The following is a 17,449-nucleotide window of genomic DNA, read 5'->3' on the forward strand; positions in this document are numbered from 1 at the left end:
GCAAAATCATGAGAACAGAAATGAGACCACTGGTTGCTGGAGGCTGGAGGTAGGAGGAGTGGATTGATTATGAAGGGACTTGAAAGAACTGTTTGGGGGTGACGGTAATGTAATATCTTGACTATGGTTGTGGTTACATGACTGCATAATGTATCTAAACTCATAGGCCTGTATACCTACAAAAGGTGAAGTCCACTGCACATAAATTATACCTGAATAAGCCTGACTTCAAGTACAAAAGCAAAAAAAACAAAAACAAAAAACAAACAAAAAAAAAACAGAAAAAAAAGGGAGCTGTTAAAATGTTTAACACAGGGGTCCAAAGTGGCTCCCGCCGGAGCTCATGGCGCTCGCGAAGGCGAGGTCATCAGTTCAATGCTAACCTGAGCAACCTCATTAGCTCAAACTGATTGGCAAAAAAAAAAAAAAAAAAAAATGTTTAACACAGCTTACAAATGACATAAGAAGAGGACTGAGACATGTCAATTGAATTGGCATTGGGAACTTTACAGGGAGCAGTGGCAGTTGCATGGGGTAGGCAGAAGCCAGAACGCTAAGCACTGAGGAGGATGGCAAAGATTACTGGTTGTCTGTCCCCCATACCCATTTTCCCCTTCTTACATGGGAATGGAGGTCTCAGCTTTTGGATAGGCTCATAACTATGCAGAGTAAAGACTGCTTTGCTTAGTCTCCCTGGTAACTGAATGTGGCCATGTGACTGAATTCTGGCCAAGGAGATGTTAAGTGTCCTGAGGAAGCTTCTGGGACCCTTTTTAAGAGGCAGCTGGCATGCTTTCTTTACCTATTTTTCTTTCCTCTTTCCACACTTATGTTGGCTGGAATGCAGACATGATGGCTAGAGCCAGAGCAGCCAACTTGGACCATGAAACAATTTTAGAAAGGAGACCACATACAATTGAGCAAGGTTTTGGAGGAGCCTAGATCTCTTTACTCTTTGGGGAGTAGAGCTAATAAACTGGCCCAGGACAGCTTATCTCTGGGCAGAAAAGCACATCTTTTTCCTGTTTAAGTCTCTTAATTATTCACACATCAACTTAATCCTATATACAACTGGAAAGGGACATGGATTAGGGGGGCAGGGTTTTATGATCTCTGAATTCACACTGAATTTCTCTGTGAAGGGAAACCTGGAGTAAATCCAGAATCTCCTTCTACAAAACAGCTCTTTGAATCTTCACTGGGTTTGACTTTATAGCTCACTCTCTAGAGGGAAAGGAGGAGCAGGGAATCCACTGAGAACATTTTGCATGGTTCTCTTTTCAGCCCCTTGACGTGTGGAGCTGTCTCCCATCTAGAGCCACCCTAGAGCCACCATACAAGCTATAGGCTGTCCAGAAAGCCCTATCCCTGTGGCTTGCATATCTGAGCCCTCTTCCCTTTCAACCCTAGTCCCTCAGGGAGGCTTTCTGTGAGCATCTACCTAAGCACATCCACTTTCCCTTTTATTCTCCATCAGAGCATTTTTTTAAAAAACACATCTTTATTAAGGTATAATTCATAGACCACAAAATTTACCCAGAGTATGTAATTTCATAGCTTTCAGTATGTTCAGTTGCACAATCATCACCAGAAATTAATTCTAGAACATTTCATCACAGCATCTTATTACTTAATTTTTACAGCAATGTTTTCAGCTGTGACGATATGTTTATTTTTGTCTTTATCTGTGCTTTGCGTTTCTACTTTAACCCGTGAGCTCCTGCAGGGCAGGCAGGCACTGGTGATGGCCATGCCTATTCCTGGTGCAGCGTTTTCAGCACCTGGCAGACACTGACTCACAGAGGGACCCGGCTGCAAGATACAAGAAAAGCCTGAAGCTGTCCCATCTACTCTTCGTTGTAGCAGATGCAGGACACCTGGGTGAGAACCAGGTTCCCTGCTCTGGAAGCCCTTAAGAGTAGAAGAGTCTCAGAGAGGTAGGAGGCAGGGAATACGTACCCCAGGGTGGCTTATTACCGCGGGGGTGGGGCTGTAGTAATTTGGGAAACCATATTCAATATAGCTATTGTTTTCAAATCACAGACTAGGGAAACTGACCCTGGACAGTGCCTTCCTGGCAGGCGGGAACACGCAGAATTTAGAGTGAAACGGAAAAGGGGCGCGGGGTTGCCAAGGTGGTGAAACGCCGCATTAAGGTACCGCAAGACAGCTGGAGTTTTGCTTGGCAAACTCACAGGGATCTCGCCGGGCCCAGCCCACTGGGGGCAGTCCTTGCTTTTAGCAGAGGCCAGAGGCTTCTTGCAACTTCTAAGCGGTGAGAGCTGCCACCTTGCCAATGACTTCACTCGTTTCCCTACGCCCTCTGGGCTGTGCCACCCGCCGTAGCCGCACTGCTCCCCCTCCCACCCTTCTCCCCAGGCTCCGCGCCGCGCCGCCAGTCCCAGGGGAGCTGCCGTGCACCTGGCGCCTCGGGCGCGCGGTACTGCGCGCTGGTGGCCACCTCACCCGACCGCAGCTGCCAGCGCGCTCCCTCCCCGAAACCTTTAAGTGGAGAGGCTTGTCTAGCGCCCAGCGAACAACATTATCCAATTGCTTCCCGTTTTATTCGCAGGCCGGGAGCTGAGAGAGCCTGAGCATTCACTTTCAACCCTCCAGGGGAGGAGGGGGTGCGGGCGGGGAGGAGAGACGGCTCCCAGCTCCACCTCGCGCGCGGCGCTGCCAGAGCGCTCGGCTCCGGTAGAGGCGAGCAGCGCCGGTGAGCCCCGCAGCAGCGCGCCCGGCCGCCGAGCCCAGCTATGGAGTGAGTATCCCCGCGCCGCGCCGCCCGCTGCCCTCCTCTCGGCATGTTGCCATGGTGACCGCGGCGGCAGGCAGATCCCGCTCGGGTCCGCGTCCAGGATGGGTGTTTAATTTCAGCCCCATGTGTACGCCTGGTGTTTCTATAGCAGCCGCCGCGGCGGTAGGAGGCAAGGGATAGGAGCCCCGGGTTGCGCGGTTTTCGCGGCTGCCCCTTGGCCAGCAGGGCCTGGGGGCCGAGTGAGGGAAGTAGATGATGTTGCAAAGGACGGAGGCACGTTCTAGGCTTTCCAGTCCCTGCCCCAAGCTTCCGCTTATCCGGGAGTTGGCCGCAATAGCCATGACTTCCGATTCCTAACCATGTCAGCATTATTGGACTGCAGTTAAAAAAGAGGGAGGGGGGTCACTGCGGATCGGAAGCAAACGCGGTTCGGTTTGAAGCATGCAATGGAAGGATGATGAGTTAGTGGGTAATATGAGCCAGGGCTGCACTGTCCTGGCTACTAGAAACCATCAGAAGACCCCAAAAGAATGGATTTGTTCCTGGGGTATTGGAGAAATAAGATAGAAACATAGCGGCGGCAGCCCAGAGTGCAATTATAACGTTTGGCACCGTGGGCACGGCATGGAGGGGAGGGGAAGGAGAGGGCATGGAGACAAGAGAGGCGTTAACCAGAAAAGGCATAATAAAGGGCTCTGGTTGTGGGTCTGGTCTAGGGTTGCTCTATTCTCTGTGTTTGCATCCCTGCATTGCTTTTTGGACACTCTCTCGAGCTGCTGCAGCAGCAGGGCCACTCTGACGGGCAGTAGCCAGCCACTCCAAGGAAGGGTCATTTTTGGAGCCAGCTATTAGATCCTGCTCACTTGGTCAGCTTCTCCTTTTCTGTTCTTTTCCCACGCTGCTCCTTGACATTGAGGCCGTCTGAAATTATATTTCAAGTTAGAGATAAAGTCATGTTTTCAGACATCAGGACCTTCGTGCCAAACCCAGGAAACCCTAGATGCAGCCTTTATCCCTCTGCATATCTGATTGTGTAGATGCAATTTAATCCCAAGAAGGCTGCTAAAGCAGAAGCAAGAGATGGTGTGGCATTGCAGGAATCAGGAGTCAGGAGTCGTGGATTTCAGCGACCCCCCAGCCTGATACTGGTGTTATTGACTTCCTAGTCAGTAATTCAATGTCTCTGAGCCTCAGTTTCCCTGTCTCTGCAGTGAAAACGAAGATGTTCCTTACTCACTTTGAAGCATTATTGAGAGGATCATATAATATTTGTATCTCTTCCAAAGGGCCTTGTAAATTGTAAGATACATACAAATTTAAGAAACTAGTGTCATGATTAAGAGCTGGGCTCTGGAGTCAGATTGGCTGGTTTGAGCCTTCCGACACTTTCCTGAATGACGTTAATCTCTCTGGGCCTCATTTTCCCCATCTGGAAAACGTGTACTTTTTGTGAACATAAAAGAAGTTAATACATGTAAGTTGATACATATACATATAAGGTTTTTAGAACAGAGCCTGGCATAAAGTAAGCTCAATAAATATCATTGATTATCTATGAATATTATCTATTATTATTAGGTTGGTGCAATAGTAATTGCAGTTTTTGGTATTACTTTCAATGGCAAAATTAGTGTTGCATCAACCTAATACTGCAGTCTACAGCATTCAGTGGGGTCTCAGGTCTCGGATTAGCACTAAGCAATTTTTTTTTTTTTAAGAAAGGGTCTCATTCTGTCTCCTAGGCTGGAATGCAGTGCTGCTGTCATGGCTCACTGAAGTGTTGACCTCTTGCGCTCAAACAATCCTCTCACCTCAGCCTCCTAATGGGACTAGGGGCATGCACAACCATGAAATTAGCACAACCAGCTAATTTTTATTTTTTGGTAGAGATCGGGTTGCCCTATGTTACTCAGGCTAGTCTTGAACTCCTGGACTCCAGCAATCCTCCTGCCCGAGCCTCCCAAGGTGCTGGGATTGTAGGTGCGATCCACTACACCCAGTCTTTTTTTTGTTTTTAATTTGTGAAGAAATACATGGTGTGATGGTTCATTCCTGTAATCTCAGTGCTTTGACGATAGAGGTGGGAGGATGTCTTGATGAGCCCAGGAATTCCAGGCTGCCCTGTGCTATAATTGCACCACCACACTAGGTGATAGAACAAAACCTAATCTCAAAAAAAGAAGGAAGGAAGGAAGAAGGGAAGAAAAGAAAGAAAGGGAAAGATAATGCCTGAAGGGCAATTGAGAATAACATAATTCCCAAGATACTATTGCAGTTGGGAGAACCAGCAAGAAGCCCACAGCAGGCTTGGGTATACAGAACAGAAACAACCTGATGCACACTTCATGCTTCTCACTGTCATTTTCTTAGACATGGAGACTGTCCTTGACAAAAGACTGAACACAGATCTAGTCATCTCAGTGGGTAGGGCTAAAGGATGGCCTGGTTGTTTGGCAGGGCAGCGACTTTCATCTTTATGCTCTCAGATGAGTAGTCTAATATTTGATGTATTCCTCCTAGACTTGGCACTTGGGTGCTCAATAACTGGAACAGCATACAGGATTGATAAGTTTACAAAGGTCCTCAGCTCTTTCCCACGTTTCCTCTCAGTCCCCCAGCTAAGGTTTCATTCCAGGTATGCTAACCTCACACGTGGAACTCTTTGTGAACAAAGACCTTCATCACATTCTTCTCCCTCCACAGGATCCAAATTGCTGCCTCAATCAGCCTCCTTCTCCCTAATCAACTTGGCCTCAACTGTCCCATTCCCAAGTGACATTCTGAAGTTCTCACCTCCTGGTTAACCTTCCCAATTTCCAAATCTGTTTTCTGCTCTACTTCCTTTGCTTCCTCAGTGCAGGCCTTTCCTGCATTGTTATGAAGAAATACTTGAGACTGGGTAATTTATAAAGAAAAGAGTTTTAATTTGCTGATGATTCTGCTGGCTGCATGGGAAGTGTGGTAAAGGAGTCAGTTCAGCTCCTGGTGAGGCTTCAGGAAGCTTTCAGTCATGGAGACAAATGAAGCAGGAGCCTGGCAAGTCATATAGCAGGAGAGGGAGCAAGAGCAAGGGAGGTGTCATAGAGTTTAAACAACCAGGTCTCAGGAGAACTCATTCACTACTGCGAGAACAGCACCAAGGCTCCATCCCCAGGTTCTACCCCCAGGACCCAAATACCTCCCACCAGGCCCCATGTACAACACTGGGGATTACATCTCAATATGAGATCTGGAGGGGAAATCCAATCTACATCACTTAATATAATTAGCTTTTTCATTCTCTTTTTGTTTCCTTTTAGAATATCACCTTTTCCTGTCCCTCCTTGGGCCTCACAACATTTCCCTTGTGCCAAATACTGACCCTTCCCTTCAATCTAAACATTTCTCAAATTTCATCCCAGGTAGGAAAGCCCACTTTGAATATGAGTGAAATAGGGACTCCATTCCCCTTACTTATTCTAACCAACTTATAAACATTTATTACAAGAGGGAATAAAATTAACTTATTTGTATTTTAATTTAACCAACAAATATTTGTTGAAATTAGTACTGGTCAACAAAACAGTCGTGATTCTGAATTTCTGATGAGTGATAGATATTAAATCAGTAAACACAGGTGTGTGTTTACTGATCGGATTTCTTCTCAGAAAAAGGGTTTTTCTTTTCTATCACATTGTCAGGCTATATATCTTCTGAACTTTTATGCTTACTTCCCTTATAAAACTGAATGCCTTTAAAAGCACCCAAGTTACCTCTTGAATGCTTTGCTGCTTATAAATTTCTTCTGCCAGATATCTTAAATCATCTCTATCAAGTTCAAAATTCCACAGATCTCTAAGGCAAGGGCAAAATGCTGCCAGTTTTTTCACTAAAACATAACATGAGTCACCTTTGGTCCAGTTCCCCAAAATTCCTCATTTCCATCTAAGATCACCTTAGCCTGGATTTCATTGTCTATATCATTACCAGCATTTTCGTCAAAGCCATTCAACAAGTCTCTAGATAGTTCCAAACTTTCCCACATTTTCCAGTCTTCTTCTGAGCTCTCCAGACTGTTTCAACCTCTGCCTGTTACCCAGTTTCAAAGTTCCACATTTCCAAATATTTTTTAGCAGTGCCCCACTCTACTGGTACCAATTTACTGGTACCAATTGTATTAGTCCATTTTCATGCTGCTGATAAAGACATACCTGACACTGGGAAATTTACAGAGGAAAGAGATTTAATGGTGAACTCACAGCTTCATATGACTGGGACAGCATCACAATCATGATGGAAGGCAAAGAGGAGCAAGTCACATCTTACATGGATGACAGCAGGTGAAAAGAGAGCATGTGCAGCTGAACTTCCATTTTAAAAACCATCAGATCTCATGAGACCCATTCACTATCATGAGATCAGCACAGGAAAAGCCTGCCCTCATGATTCAGTCATCTCCCACCAGGTCCTTTCTATAACACATGGGAATTGTGGGAGCTACAAGATGAGATTTGGATGGGGACACAGACCTAAACCATATCACCAAGGTTGCCAATTTAAAATGAAACTTAGTGAAAATCAGGATATACAGTTATTTTTTTTCACAAGCATTATTGGTTTTAGTAAAATAAGAGCTTCTTAGTCTAAATAAGAAAATAAACATAGCCACAAAAGAGGATGAAATCATGTCCTTTGCAGCAACATTGATGGAGCTGGATACCATTATCCTAAGTGAGCTAACTCAGAAACAGAAAACCAAACATTACATGTTATCATTTATAAGTGAGGGCTAAATAATGTGTACACATGAACATAAAGATGAAAATAATAGACACTGGGGACCTCAAAACAGGGTAGAGTGGGATGGGACAGGGGCTGAAAAATTATCTATTGGGTATAGTGTTCACTGTTTGGGAAATGGGTACATTGGAAGCCAAGTCCCCAATGGTATGCAATAAAACCCACGTAACAAACTTACATATGTACCCACTGAATCTAAAATAAAATAAAATTTACAAAAGGTCTGTCTTGGAAAAGAAGAAAGTTCTAATTTCTACCTTAAGATACTAGAAGAGCAAACTAAATTCAAAGTAAGCAGAAAGAGAAATAAAAGAAAGAAAAACATCTAGGTAATAAACAAGAAAAGAGGTTACTAACTGATTGAAGTTAAAATTTCTCTTAGTGAAGTGCTTTATACTGGATGTGTAGAGCAGAGAAGACCTACTGGAAAACCAGAAGGTGGGGTTGGTGTCATATTCTGTACCATTTCAGCATTCATGTGTGGTACATGAAACATTAGGCATGGCAGGTACTCGGTAGGTTGGATATGAGATCCAAGTGTTTGCAGGAATGCACTTTTTAACACCTGCAGTTACTGATTTGATATCACACCTATAGATTTTGACTCATACTTCTCTGGAACTGTCTTCAAAACAGTGTGGGATCAAAAAGGCACAAAGAACATAACATGAGAACTCTTTAAGTTGTTGCCATCCCTGTAAACCCTGGGGCTCTGACAATGTGGGTGGCAGCCTCGGACCAGAAGTGACATTCCCCATCACCAGTCAGATGCCTATTCTTGCATGGACTTAGGCTTATAGAATCCACAGGTGATCATAAAACATCAGAAGTTTGATTTTGCAAATGAACAAATCTAGGTTCATGAAAGAATAAGTGTAGTAGGGTCACTGAGTTACAGATAACTTCAGATTCGTAACATATGCCTTCATTCATTCATTGAGTAACTCATTTAGTTAGCAAATATTTAGTGAATGTTTTCTATGTAGAAAGCACTGTGATAGGTACTTGGGATAAATGGTAAAGAAAACATCCCTTACCCTGTCTTCAAGGAGCTTATGGTTTAGTCTATGTGTGACTATGGATACTTTGTGAGGTTGAACTATTTTTCTTGCTAAATCAGTCTTCTGATGACACAAAATGTGGCATTTATGCTCAGCATATGGTGGGCATTAAATAAATGTGTTTAGAAATGTGTAAGACTTTTAGAAGTTAATTTCTATGATGAAAGTAATGTATGCTTTTAAAAACAATTCAAATATTGTAGAAGTTTATGAAGTAAATCTCTCCATTTTCCATTCTTTCCCTTATATCTCTTCCTAGAGGTGATTACCATGAACACTTGGGAAACCTCTTTCCAGATATTTTCCATGCAAACATCATAGAGTTGGAAACGCATACTTATATATATAGGTTTAAATATTTCTTTTACATGAATGAAATCATACCACATATGTTGTTCTGAAGCTTGCTTTTTCCACTTCATATTATATTCTGCATACTTTTACATATCAATATATGTCAACGTGTGTAGCTTGGTGGTAGAGCACGTGCTTTGAATATCAATATACACATCTACTTCATTCACTTTTGTAAAATTGCTTAGTATTTACTTTTGAAATATCATTAACCAGTTCTTTTTGATGGAGATTTAGACTTGTTCCCACTTTTTACTATTATTTTCAATGCTACAATGAACATTCTTGTCTACCTTGCAAATGAATCTGCATACAATTTTCTAGAAATGAAATTGCTGGGTGAGTGAATATGCACATCATAAATTTTGCTAGATATTGCCCAGGTGCCTCCAAAAGTGTTGTATCACTTACATTGCCATCTATCATGTTCGAGAGCCCCTGTTTCCCCAAACCCTTGACGACTCTAGCCACATTATATATTCATATTTGAATGTTTATGTCTGACTAGTCTAACCTGACATACATCATCACTGTCAGTGGTCGTGGTCTCAGAGAGCCCTGGTAAGTCACAAGGTGCAAACATTCATAAGATAATGAAAATCACAAAGATAAAGCTTCAAGTATCTTACTGACTTTTAAAAGGGCTCAAGTGATTGTTTTACAGATTGTCAAATTTAGACTTTATTGATAGATTTCTTACTCTTAAAGTTGAGGAAATAAGTGCACGTCACTTAGCCCTCCTTTCACCTTGTTTTGCAGCTATAGTGTGATATGGTGTGGTTTGTGTCCCTACACGCATCTCATCTCGAACTGTAATCCCATGTGTTCAGGAAGGTACCTGGTGGGAGGTGACTGGATTATGGGGATGGTTTCCCCCATGCTGTTCTCTTGAGAGTGGGTGAGTTCTCACAAGATCTGATAATTTAAAAGTGGCAGTTTCCCCTGCTCTTTCTCTCTCTCCTGCTGCCATGGAAGACATGGCTGCTTCCCCTTCTGCTGTGATTGTAAGTTTCCTGAGGCCTCTCCAGCCATGAAGAACTGTGAATCAATAAAACCTCTTTATTTATAAATTACCTAATCTCAGGTAGCATTTTATAGCAGTGCAAAAATGGACTAATACATAGTGTTCCTTTTACATTTTCAAAGATTTTAACATTTGCAAATTTGAACATAATTCCCTTAGTTCATTCAATTAACAGATTCTTTTTGAGTGCCCTTTTCATCCTAGGCACTGCTCCAAGCACTGAGAATACAGCAGTAAATTGTCAAAGGGACAAAGGAACTTATATTGTACTAGACAAGACAGACTGTGTGTGTATATATGTATTACATATATATTTTGTCAGGCAGCAATAAATGTTAAAAAAAAAGTAAAGCACATAGGAGACTGGAGTGATGGGAAGTTTAGTTTTGATAGCGTCATCAGGGAACAGGTTTCTGAAGTGGTGAGTTTGGATCAAGACTTGAGCAAGGTGAGAGGGTGAGACATGCAGAAGAAGGAAGAGCAGCTGCAAAGGTCCTGAGGCAGGGCCATGCTTTGTGGACTGGGTGTTAGTCTTGGATCTAAATGCAGTCAGATCACCACCAGCCTTTTCATCAATGACATCCTCTTTCTTGAGCATCTTAGGTTGATTGAGTGTTGAGTTAAAAGGGTTTGTTTTCAAACAGGGCCCAAGTGTGTTACATTCTAAATGGCTTTTGATTGTTCTATGAACAAACAAGTTGAATGTGTATAACATTATAGAATTATGTTTTTGCCCCTCATAATTTTGTAGGATGTCATTCTGTTGTATTCTGGCATTGGCCCTTGCTCTGGAAAAGTCTGAGGCTAGACTGACTATTTTTCCTTTGTAGATGGCTTGCCCCCTCCCATCCCTCCCACTCCTGCAATTTTTTTTTTCAGCTTTGATGCCAATCAAGTTATTTTTAAACATTGAAAATTTGGTAACTTCTCTTTGATATTTCTCACTGTAAGTCACTGTGTTGTTGGTTTTTTTCTTTCTCGAAAATGGTAGTTCCTTTGATCTGAAGATTCATATTTTCCTTAATATTTTTGCAAAGATATTTTCCTTGTGGCTTTCAATTGAAGAATCTATTTGTTCTGTTACCTACTACAGGGACATCTGTTACTCATTGGCCTCCCTAAGTATTATTTCTGAATTTTTTTCATTTTTTTCCCTGATGTTCCCATGTGTTTCCTTTCATCTAAAAGTCTGTCATGTAGATAGTTGACTCTCTTTTTAAGCAACAGTTTCTAAGTAGGGTTCACTTCTGAAATGGTTTTATGGTTATCTTCAATTATTTTCTGACTTGGCTAGCTCATTTTGGACTTCTTAAAAAAAGTTCATGTAATCAATTTTTTTAATGTAGAGAGAATAATTTATCAGAAAATTTTCTGTATTTCTTGTGCTATTTTTCTGAAATGTATTTATCTGCCATTTGTTGGCAAATCTTTCCTTTTTATAAAAATAAAAGCTATGCATATAGAATCTATGGATGTTAATGGCTTTGCATTTATTATCCATTCTCAAGTAGAAGTAATTCTATCCAAACCTACTATTTGCCCAAAAATAGGTAGAAGGGATGGAGACAGTGATTTGGGGAAGAGATTAGCTTTAGATTGGATATTTTGTCTCATAAAAAATTCTTCTGGCCGGGCGCAGTGGCTCAAGCCTGTAATTCCAGCACTTTGGGAGGCCGAGACAGGTGGATCACGAGGTTGAGAGATCGAGACCATCCTGGTCAACATGGTGAAACCCCATCTCTACTAAAAATATAAAACATTAGCTAGGCATGGTGGTGCGTACCTGTAATCCCAGCTACTCGGGAGGCTGAGGCAGGAGAATTGCCAGAACCCAGGAGGCGGAGGTTGGGATGAGCCGAGATCGCGCATTGCACTCCAGCCTGAGTAACAAGAGCGAAACTCTGTCTCAAAAAAAAAAAAAAAAAAAAAAAATCTTCCAACTCTGCGGTGTTTTCTGTTAAAAAAGTTGTGTAGTGAGTGAGTAGTTCTCTCAGATAGATCACATATCCCAGCTTACTGAGTGTGAGTTGGGGGAGGGTAAACAGATATTTGGTGCTTTACCACTACTTGTTGACTTGGTTCAGCATTTATGAAAAGAATGGCAGGGAAAAGGTAATTGTTCTTTTCCTTCTATTTTTCTACATCACTTGCCTCCAGATGATTCCTTCAGGTTAAGGTGTGCAGTTTTAGAGTTTTGCAGATAGTAAAAATGAAGGATTCACACAGTACTGCCATTGGTGTCACGTTCTCCATCAGCTCGTTCTGGTTGAGAACCAGCCCCTTCACACAGATGTCCCCCACTTTTTGCCAGTTCTAACCACCCAACATTGGGCTTTTCTGTACTCTCACCTTACTTAGAGAGAAATATGAAAGCCAGTTAAGATCTGAAGAGGAATATATCACCTTTTAGAGTTAATAACTGATTTAATAAAAATTATACTCTGGCAGACAATTTTTATAGCCTGTGATATGAGAATTGTAGCTTTTTGCTAGTTTCATAGTAGATCTATTTATTTATTTATTTGCTTTTTAGAGATGAAGTCTTGCTCTGTCATCTGGGCTGGAGCACAGTGATACAATCATAGCTCACTGCAGCCTTGACTTCTGGGCTCAAGAGATGTTCTTGCCTCAGGGTCCCAAGTAACTGGGACTATAGGCACACACCCTCATGCCTGGTTAATTTTTAAATAATTTTTGTTTTTAGTAGAGACAGCCTCTCACTATGTTGTCCAAGTTGGTCTCAAATTCCTGGCCTTAAGCAATCCTCCCACTTTAGCCTCCCAAAGTGCTGGGATTACAGATGTGAGCCACCATAACCTAGCCTCACAGTAGATAAAATTTTCTTTCCAATTTTTCCTTCTTTTAGTTCATTTCAGCAGTTTGGAGAGAGCTACAGAGAAGACTTTACCATGTCTTTGAGTGAATGATATCAATGAATCTTGTGTTTCTATGAAAATGGTATTAGGAACTACCAGATGTCATTGTTATTAATGAATCTGTTGTTATTATATATCTTTGTTCTCTCTCAATTCTTAGGAATGTATATAACAAAAACAAAGAGTTTATGAATAAGATTATAAACATTTTGTAGTAGAAGTATTTTAGAAAGGGTGTTCCTGGCTATGTTCTCCATCTCATTCTTCAAATTCATTTTCTATCCTCCCCCGCCTATGTGCCTCATAAGGCTGGGCTTCGTGCCCTATGAGGCTGACCTCTATGGACTCCCTCAGCTTGCCTCTCTTACTCTTTCACTTCCTGTTGAGTTGGATCAATGGAAGGTACCAGCAGGAGAACCACAGATGGGAGAAGAGTGAGGTCAGTGTACGGTTTAATCTATGGTTTCTCTTCCTACAGGGCAGTGGGTTGGCCAGGGCATCTTTCCTCTTCTGAAGGCTGCAGCAGCCCCTCCTACAGCTATAACCCCTCCTACAGCAATAACCCTTCTTAGCTACAGCTTTCTCCCACTGCTGGTAGCCAATTCCCTCCTTTGCTCCTCTGGGACTTGATGTTGCAATGGCTCCCCTTGTTACTTTGTTAGTCCCTTGGTGCTTCACCATCACTGTGGGTTACTGTCAACTCTGCCTTTGCCTTTGTAAAGCAGTCACTTTATTAAGCTCACCTCAGTTATCTAGTTGGAGTATGCCATCTGCTTTCAACTGGATCCTAGCTCACATAGCATGCGGACAGAAGCACTGGAAATCTTACAATAACCCTTCTTATTACTGGGATGAAACCTGGTGATTTCTGTCTGTTCATACATTCTTGTCATTGGACCTCAAGGATCTAATATAGGGAAGAGATATTGAGTGTTGTTATGTGCATATTCAAATGTTTAAGAAGGAGACACTCCAATTCCACAGATAGCGAAGTGGTAATTTGCTTACCATTGAAAATGTCATTTTCTTAAATAATAAAAATTCCCCAAATTTGATGCCTCTGATGGAAGACCAATCTCAGTTATGAGTAGGTGTAATCAAAATTTTATCTTATTTAAAGAAATGAAATCACCAGGTGTGGTGGCTTACACCTGTAATCCCAGCACTTTGGGAGGCTGAGGAAGGCAGATCATGAGGTCAAGAGCTCAAGACCATTTTGGCTAACATGGTGAAACCCCATTTCTACTAAAATACAAAAATTAGCTGGGCATGGTGGCATGTGCCTGTAGTCCCAGCTACTAGGGAGGCTGAGACAAGAGAACTGCTTGAACCTGGGAGGTGAAGGTTGTAGTTAGCCGAGATCATGCCACTGCACTCCAGCCTGGTGCCTGGTGACAGAGTGAGATTCTGTCTCAAAAAAAAAAGAAAAAAAAAAAGAAATGAAATGAAATCTCATTTCTCTTCATTATAGGAAAGAACTTTCCCGGTCAAAATTCTGTTTTTGTAAATAGATCTTGATAGTATTTGATGTACTGTTTAAATGTGTGATAATTTAACCTATTAATAGTATATAAACAGATGCTACCCAAATTGCTTCCAAGTCAATTAAGTCTGTACCATCATGTGTAATCTTCTTCGCAGATAGCACAAAAGCATAATATAGTCTAATGAAAGAAAATGTGTGTTTTACAAGTTCTGAATAAATGGGCTATAAATTAAATATATTGTAATATGCTGACTTGTATATAGTATTTTAATATAGTTTGGCCATTTGTCCCCCCTAAATCTCACGTTGAAATGTGGTCCCCAGTGTTGGCGGTGGGGCCTAGTGAGAAGTGTTTGAGTCATGAGGGCAGATCCCTTGTGAATGGCTTGGTGCTTTCCCTGAAGTAACAAATTAGTTCATGCGAGAGCTGACTGTTTAACGGAGCCTGGCACCTCCTCCCCTTTCTCTTGCCATGTGACCATCCTGCTCCCCTTCACCTTCTACCACGAGTGAAGGGGAGGGGGACTGTCCTGAGGCCTCACCAGAAGCAAACGCTGGTGTTACATTTCTTATACAGTTTGCAGAACTGTGATCCAAATAAATCTCTTTTCCTTATAAATTACCTGGTCTCCAGTATTTATTTATAGCAATGCAAAATAGACTAATAAGTATTTCATACTTGAAAAGTCAGCTGTTGTTTAGACTGCTTGCCCTGCTTTCAATATCTCAATGTCTCTGTCAATTATGTTTATTAATTCATTCAACTCATAATTATTAAGTACCTACTATGTGCCAGACACTTTTTATGGGTACCTGTGATACAAATAGGAGTAAGACATTGTCTTTGCCTCCATAAGGGCCACAATCTAATGAGAAACTCACATAGTTGGTCAGGTAATTATAATAAAATATGGTAAGTGTTATGCAAGGGAAATGTTTGAGGGAATACTACCTGTCCGAGCCTAAATGAGATTTGGGATTCCAGGGATTCTAAGATGAGGTCCAAATCTGAGCCTATTTCATAGCCCTTGAAATTAATTTAGCATAAAAAAGCTTTCATATCTGGACTAGTCATCTTACAACTGGTTAAGTCATTTTCTTAAAAAATTAGCAACCCAAATCCTGTATTAAAACTAGTTTGAATACTTGACTTAACCTTCAAATCTTTTTGTTTGCACTTATGAGTCTATGACTAATGCTGCCTCCGTGATCATGGGTGCAGCAACATTATGGAGAATGCCTGCCCCCTTGAGGAATCAGACACTCAGCTTTCAGATGATGGTGCAAAGTGGGATCACTAACAAAACCAAACAAAAAACGAAGAACAAAAAGAAAACAACACAAAAACCAAAACAGAACAAACAAAAGGATATGAAGGTTTGCTGGGCACTGCTAAACCCTTTGTAGATACTTGGTTTTAGCTACATTTGCTGAGATCACATCAAAAGCCTCTGAACCTCTGAAAGGCATTAAAAGCTGCCCAACTGCACCTATGAGCCATCCAGAAAAGCATTAAATAAGTTGGTCCAGAAACAGTTTTGAAGTCCTCCATCCTTCCAATACTTTTCTTATCTTCTTTGCTTCTGAGCGGGAGGTGCAGCATTTAAGATCAAGGACATCAATAATAAGATCTCTATTCCTAAGACAGCGTTTTCCCACTGTAATGTGTGTATGAATCATCTGGGATTACCTTGAAAAGCAAGATCCTGATTCTGTGGATATGGGGTGTAGTTGGGGGGTTCCTGTGTTCCCAACAAGCTTCCCAGGTGGTGATGCTGATGCTGCTGGTCTGCAGACCATACATTGAATAGCAACATTCTCAGTGCAAAGATAGAACAGAGGGCTGTATATAACACAAGAAGTAGGTGTGTGTGCGGGGTCCTCATCCTTTTACACTTCCCATCCCGAGACAATTTCATAGTAGGTGAGTTCAATGAGGAATTGAAGTTCAGCAATCTGTGCGTGGAACAGGGAAATACACAGAGCAAAACCTGGCTCTTCATTTTAATTGGCATAACTTAGCAGTTCCACATGGATAGGCAAAGTCTCTATTCTTTTGGGAAATCAGAATGGGGTAGGGGTTAGCCAAAAAGTGTATATGGTATAGATAAATGCAATCTTATCTTTTAAAATATGAATTTGAAAATTTTTGTGGTCATAAATAAATTCTCAAAATATTTTTCTTTGATCAATTGCTTAATATTTAAAAAATAGTGAATGTAATTATTTATGGCCTCATGTAGCTGCAAACCATTATATCTTAGTATATGTCTTCAGTTATGATTATATGAATATGATATGGATATATGATGTGTTAGGCCCAAGAAGCTAGTTTTCCGAACAAGATAAAAAGAACTCTGGGATCTTTACTATTAAAAGCAAGGGAAGAGCAACTTATTTTATAAAAGATAATTCAAACATATTAGTAAGTTGTGTCTTCATTTGTGTGAGGTGAGAATTATCCCCCAAACTCTTTCATTGTAACAGGAGCTAAGCATTATAAAGACAATGCATATTTGATAATTAGACTGCACATAACAAGGTTCAGTTATGAATTCTTGATTGCTTGGTAAAATGATCGCTCTTCAAACCTAATTACATTTGGGTGAGTTAAAGCACAGTTTCTAAGGACTCAATGTTCACGCCCAGACTTCATCAGCTGCACAATTTGCTTTCCTGTTAGTTTCACTTCAGATCTTGAAATTAAAAGCATTTTGTTATATCAGGATGGTGTGCCTAGGACTTCAGTGCAAGTAGAGGAGTGAGGAGTGTTCTACCCTGGAATAACACAAATTAGAGGTGCGTGTATGTAGTGTGTGTGTGTGTGTGTGTGTGTGTGTGTGTGTGTATTAAACTTTATGCTTTTTAAAGTCTCCTTCTAAAATGTCATCTTTCAGATATGCCTATCTGTGTCTTATTTTGGTAGTTTTTCTCTTTCCCCATTCAACCATCTCTTGGGAATTGGAAAGGTTTCCTAAGATCAAAATCCCTAATTTTTTGGAAAAGCTTTGGCACTTGTCGTTCTCTCCCACATTTGCCTGCTTCCTAAGAGTGGTCCAGGGCAGCCATAGGCCCCCTGGGTGACAAGGACCAGAGATTTATACAGTTCAT

At 41.5% G+C, this 17,449-nt stretch overlaps 1 protein-coding gene across 12 annotated transcripts in view; it reads left to right on the plus strand.

Annotated features, from left to right (window-relative positions):
* The first annotated feature begins 2,397 nt into the window (after positions 1-2,397).
* Positions 2,398-17,449, plus strand: part of PALM2AKAP2 (PALM2 and AKAP2 fusion) — a 527,870-nt gene continuing 512,818 nt past the window's right edge. For 6 of the 12 annotated variants that reach the window (XM_035305215.3, XM_035307774.3, XM_035251605.3 and 3 more), the window contains exon 1: positions 2,398-2,761. In XM_035305215.3, the coding sequence (XP_035161106.3) occupies positions 2,757-2,761 (5 nt within the window). In that variant the 5' untranslated portion in view covers positions 2,398-2,756. 12 annotated transcript variants of the gene reach the window in all.

The sequence above is a fragment of the Callithrix jacchus genome, chromosome 1 (assembly GCF_049354715.1).
Source record: "Callithrix jacchus isolate 240 chromosome 1, calJac240_pri, whole genome shotgun sequence".
Taxonomy (NCBI): domain Eukaryota; kingdom Metazoa; phylum Chordata; class Mammalia; order Primates; family Cebidae; genus Callithrix; species Callithrix jacchus.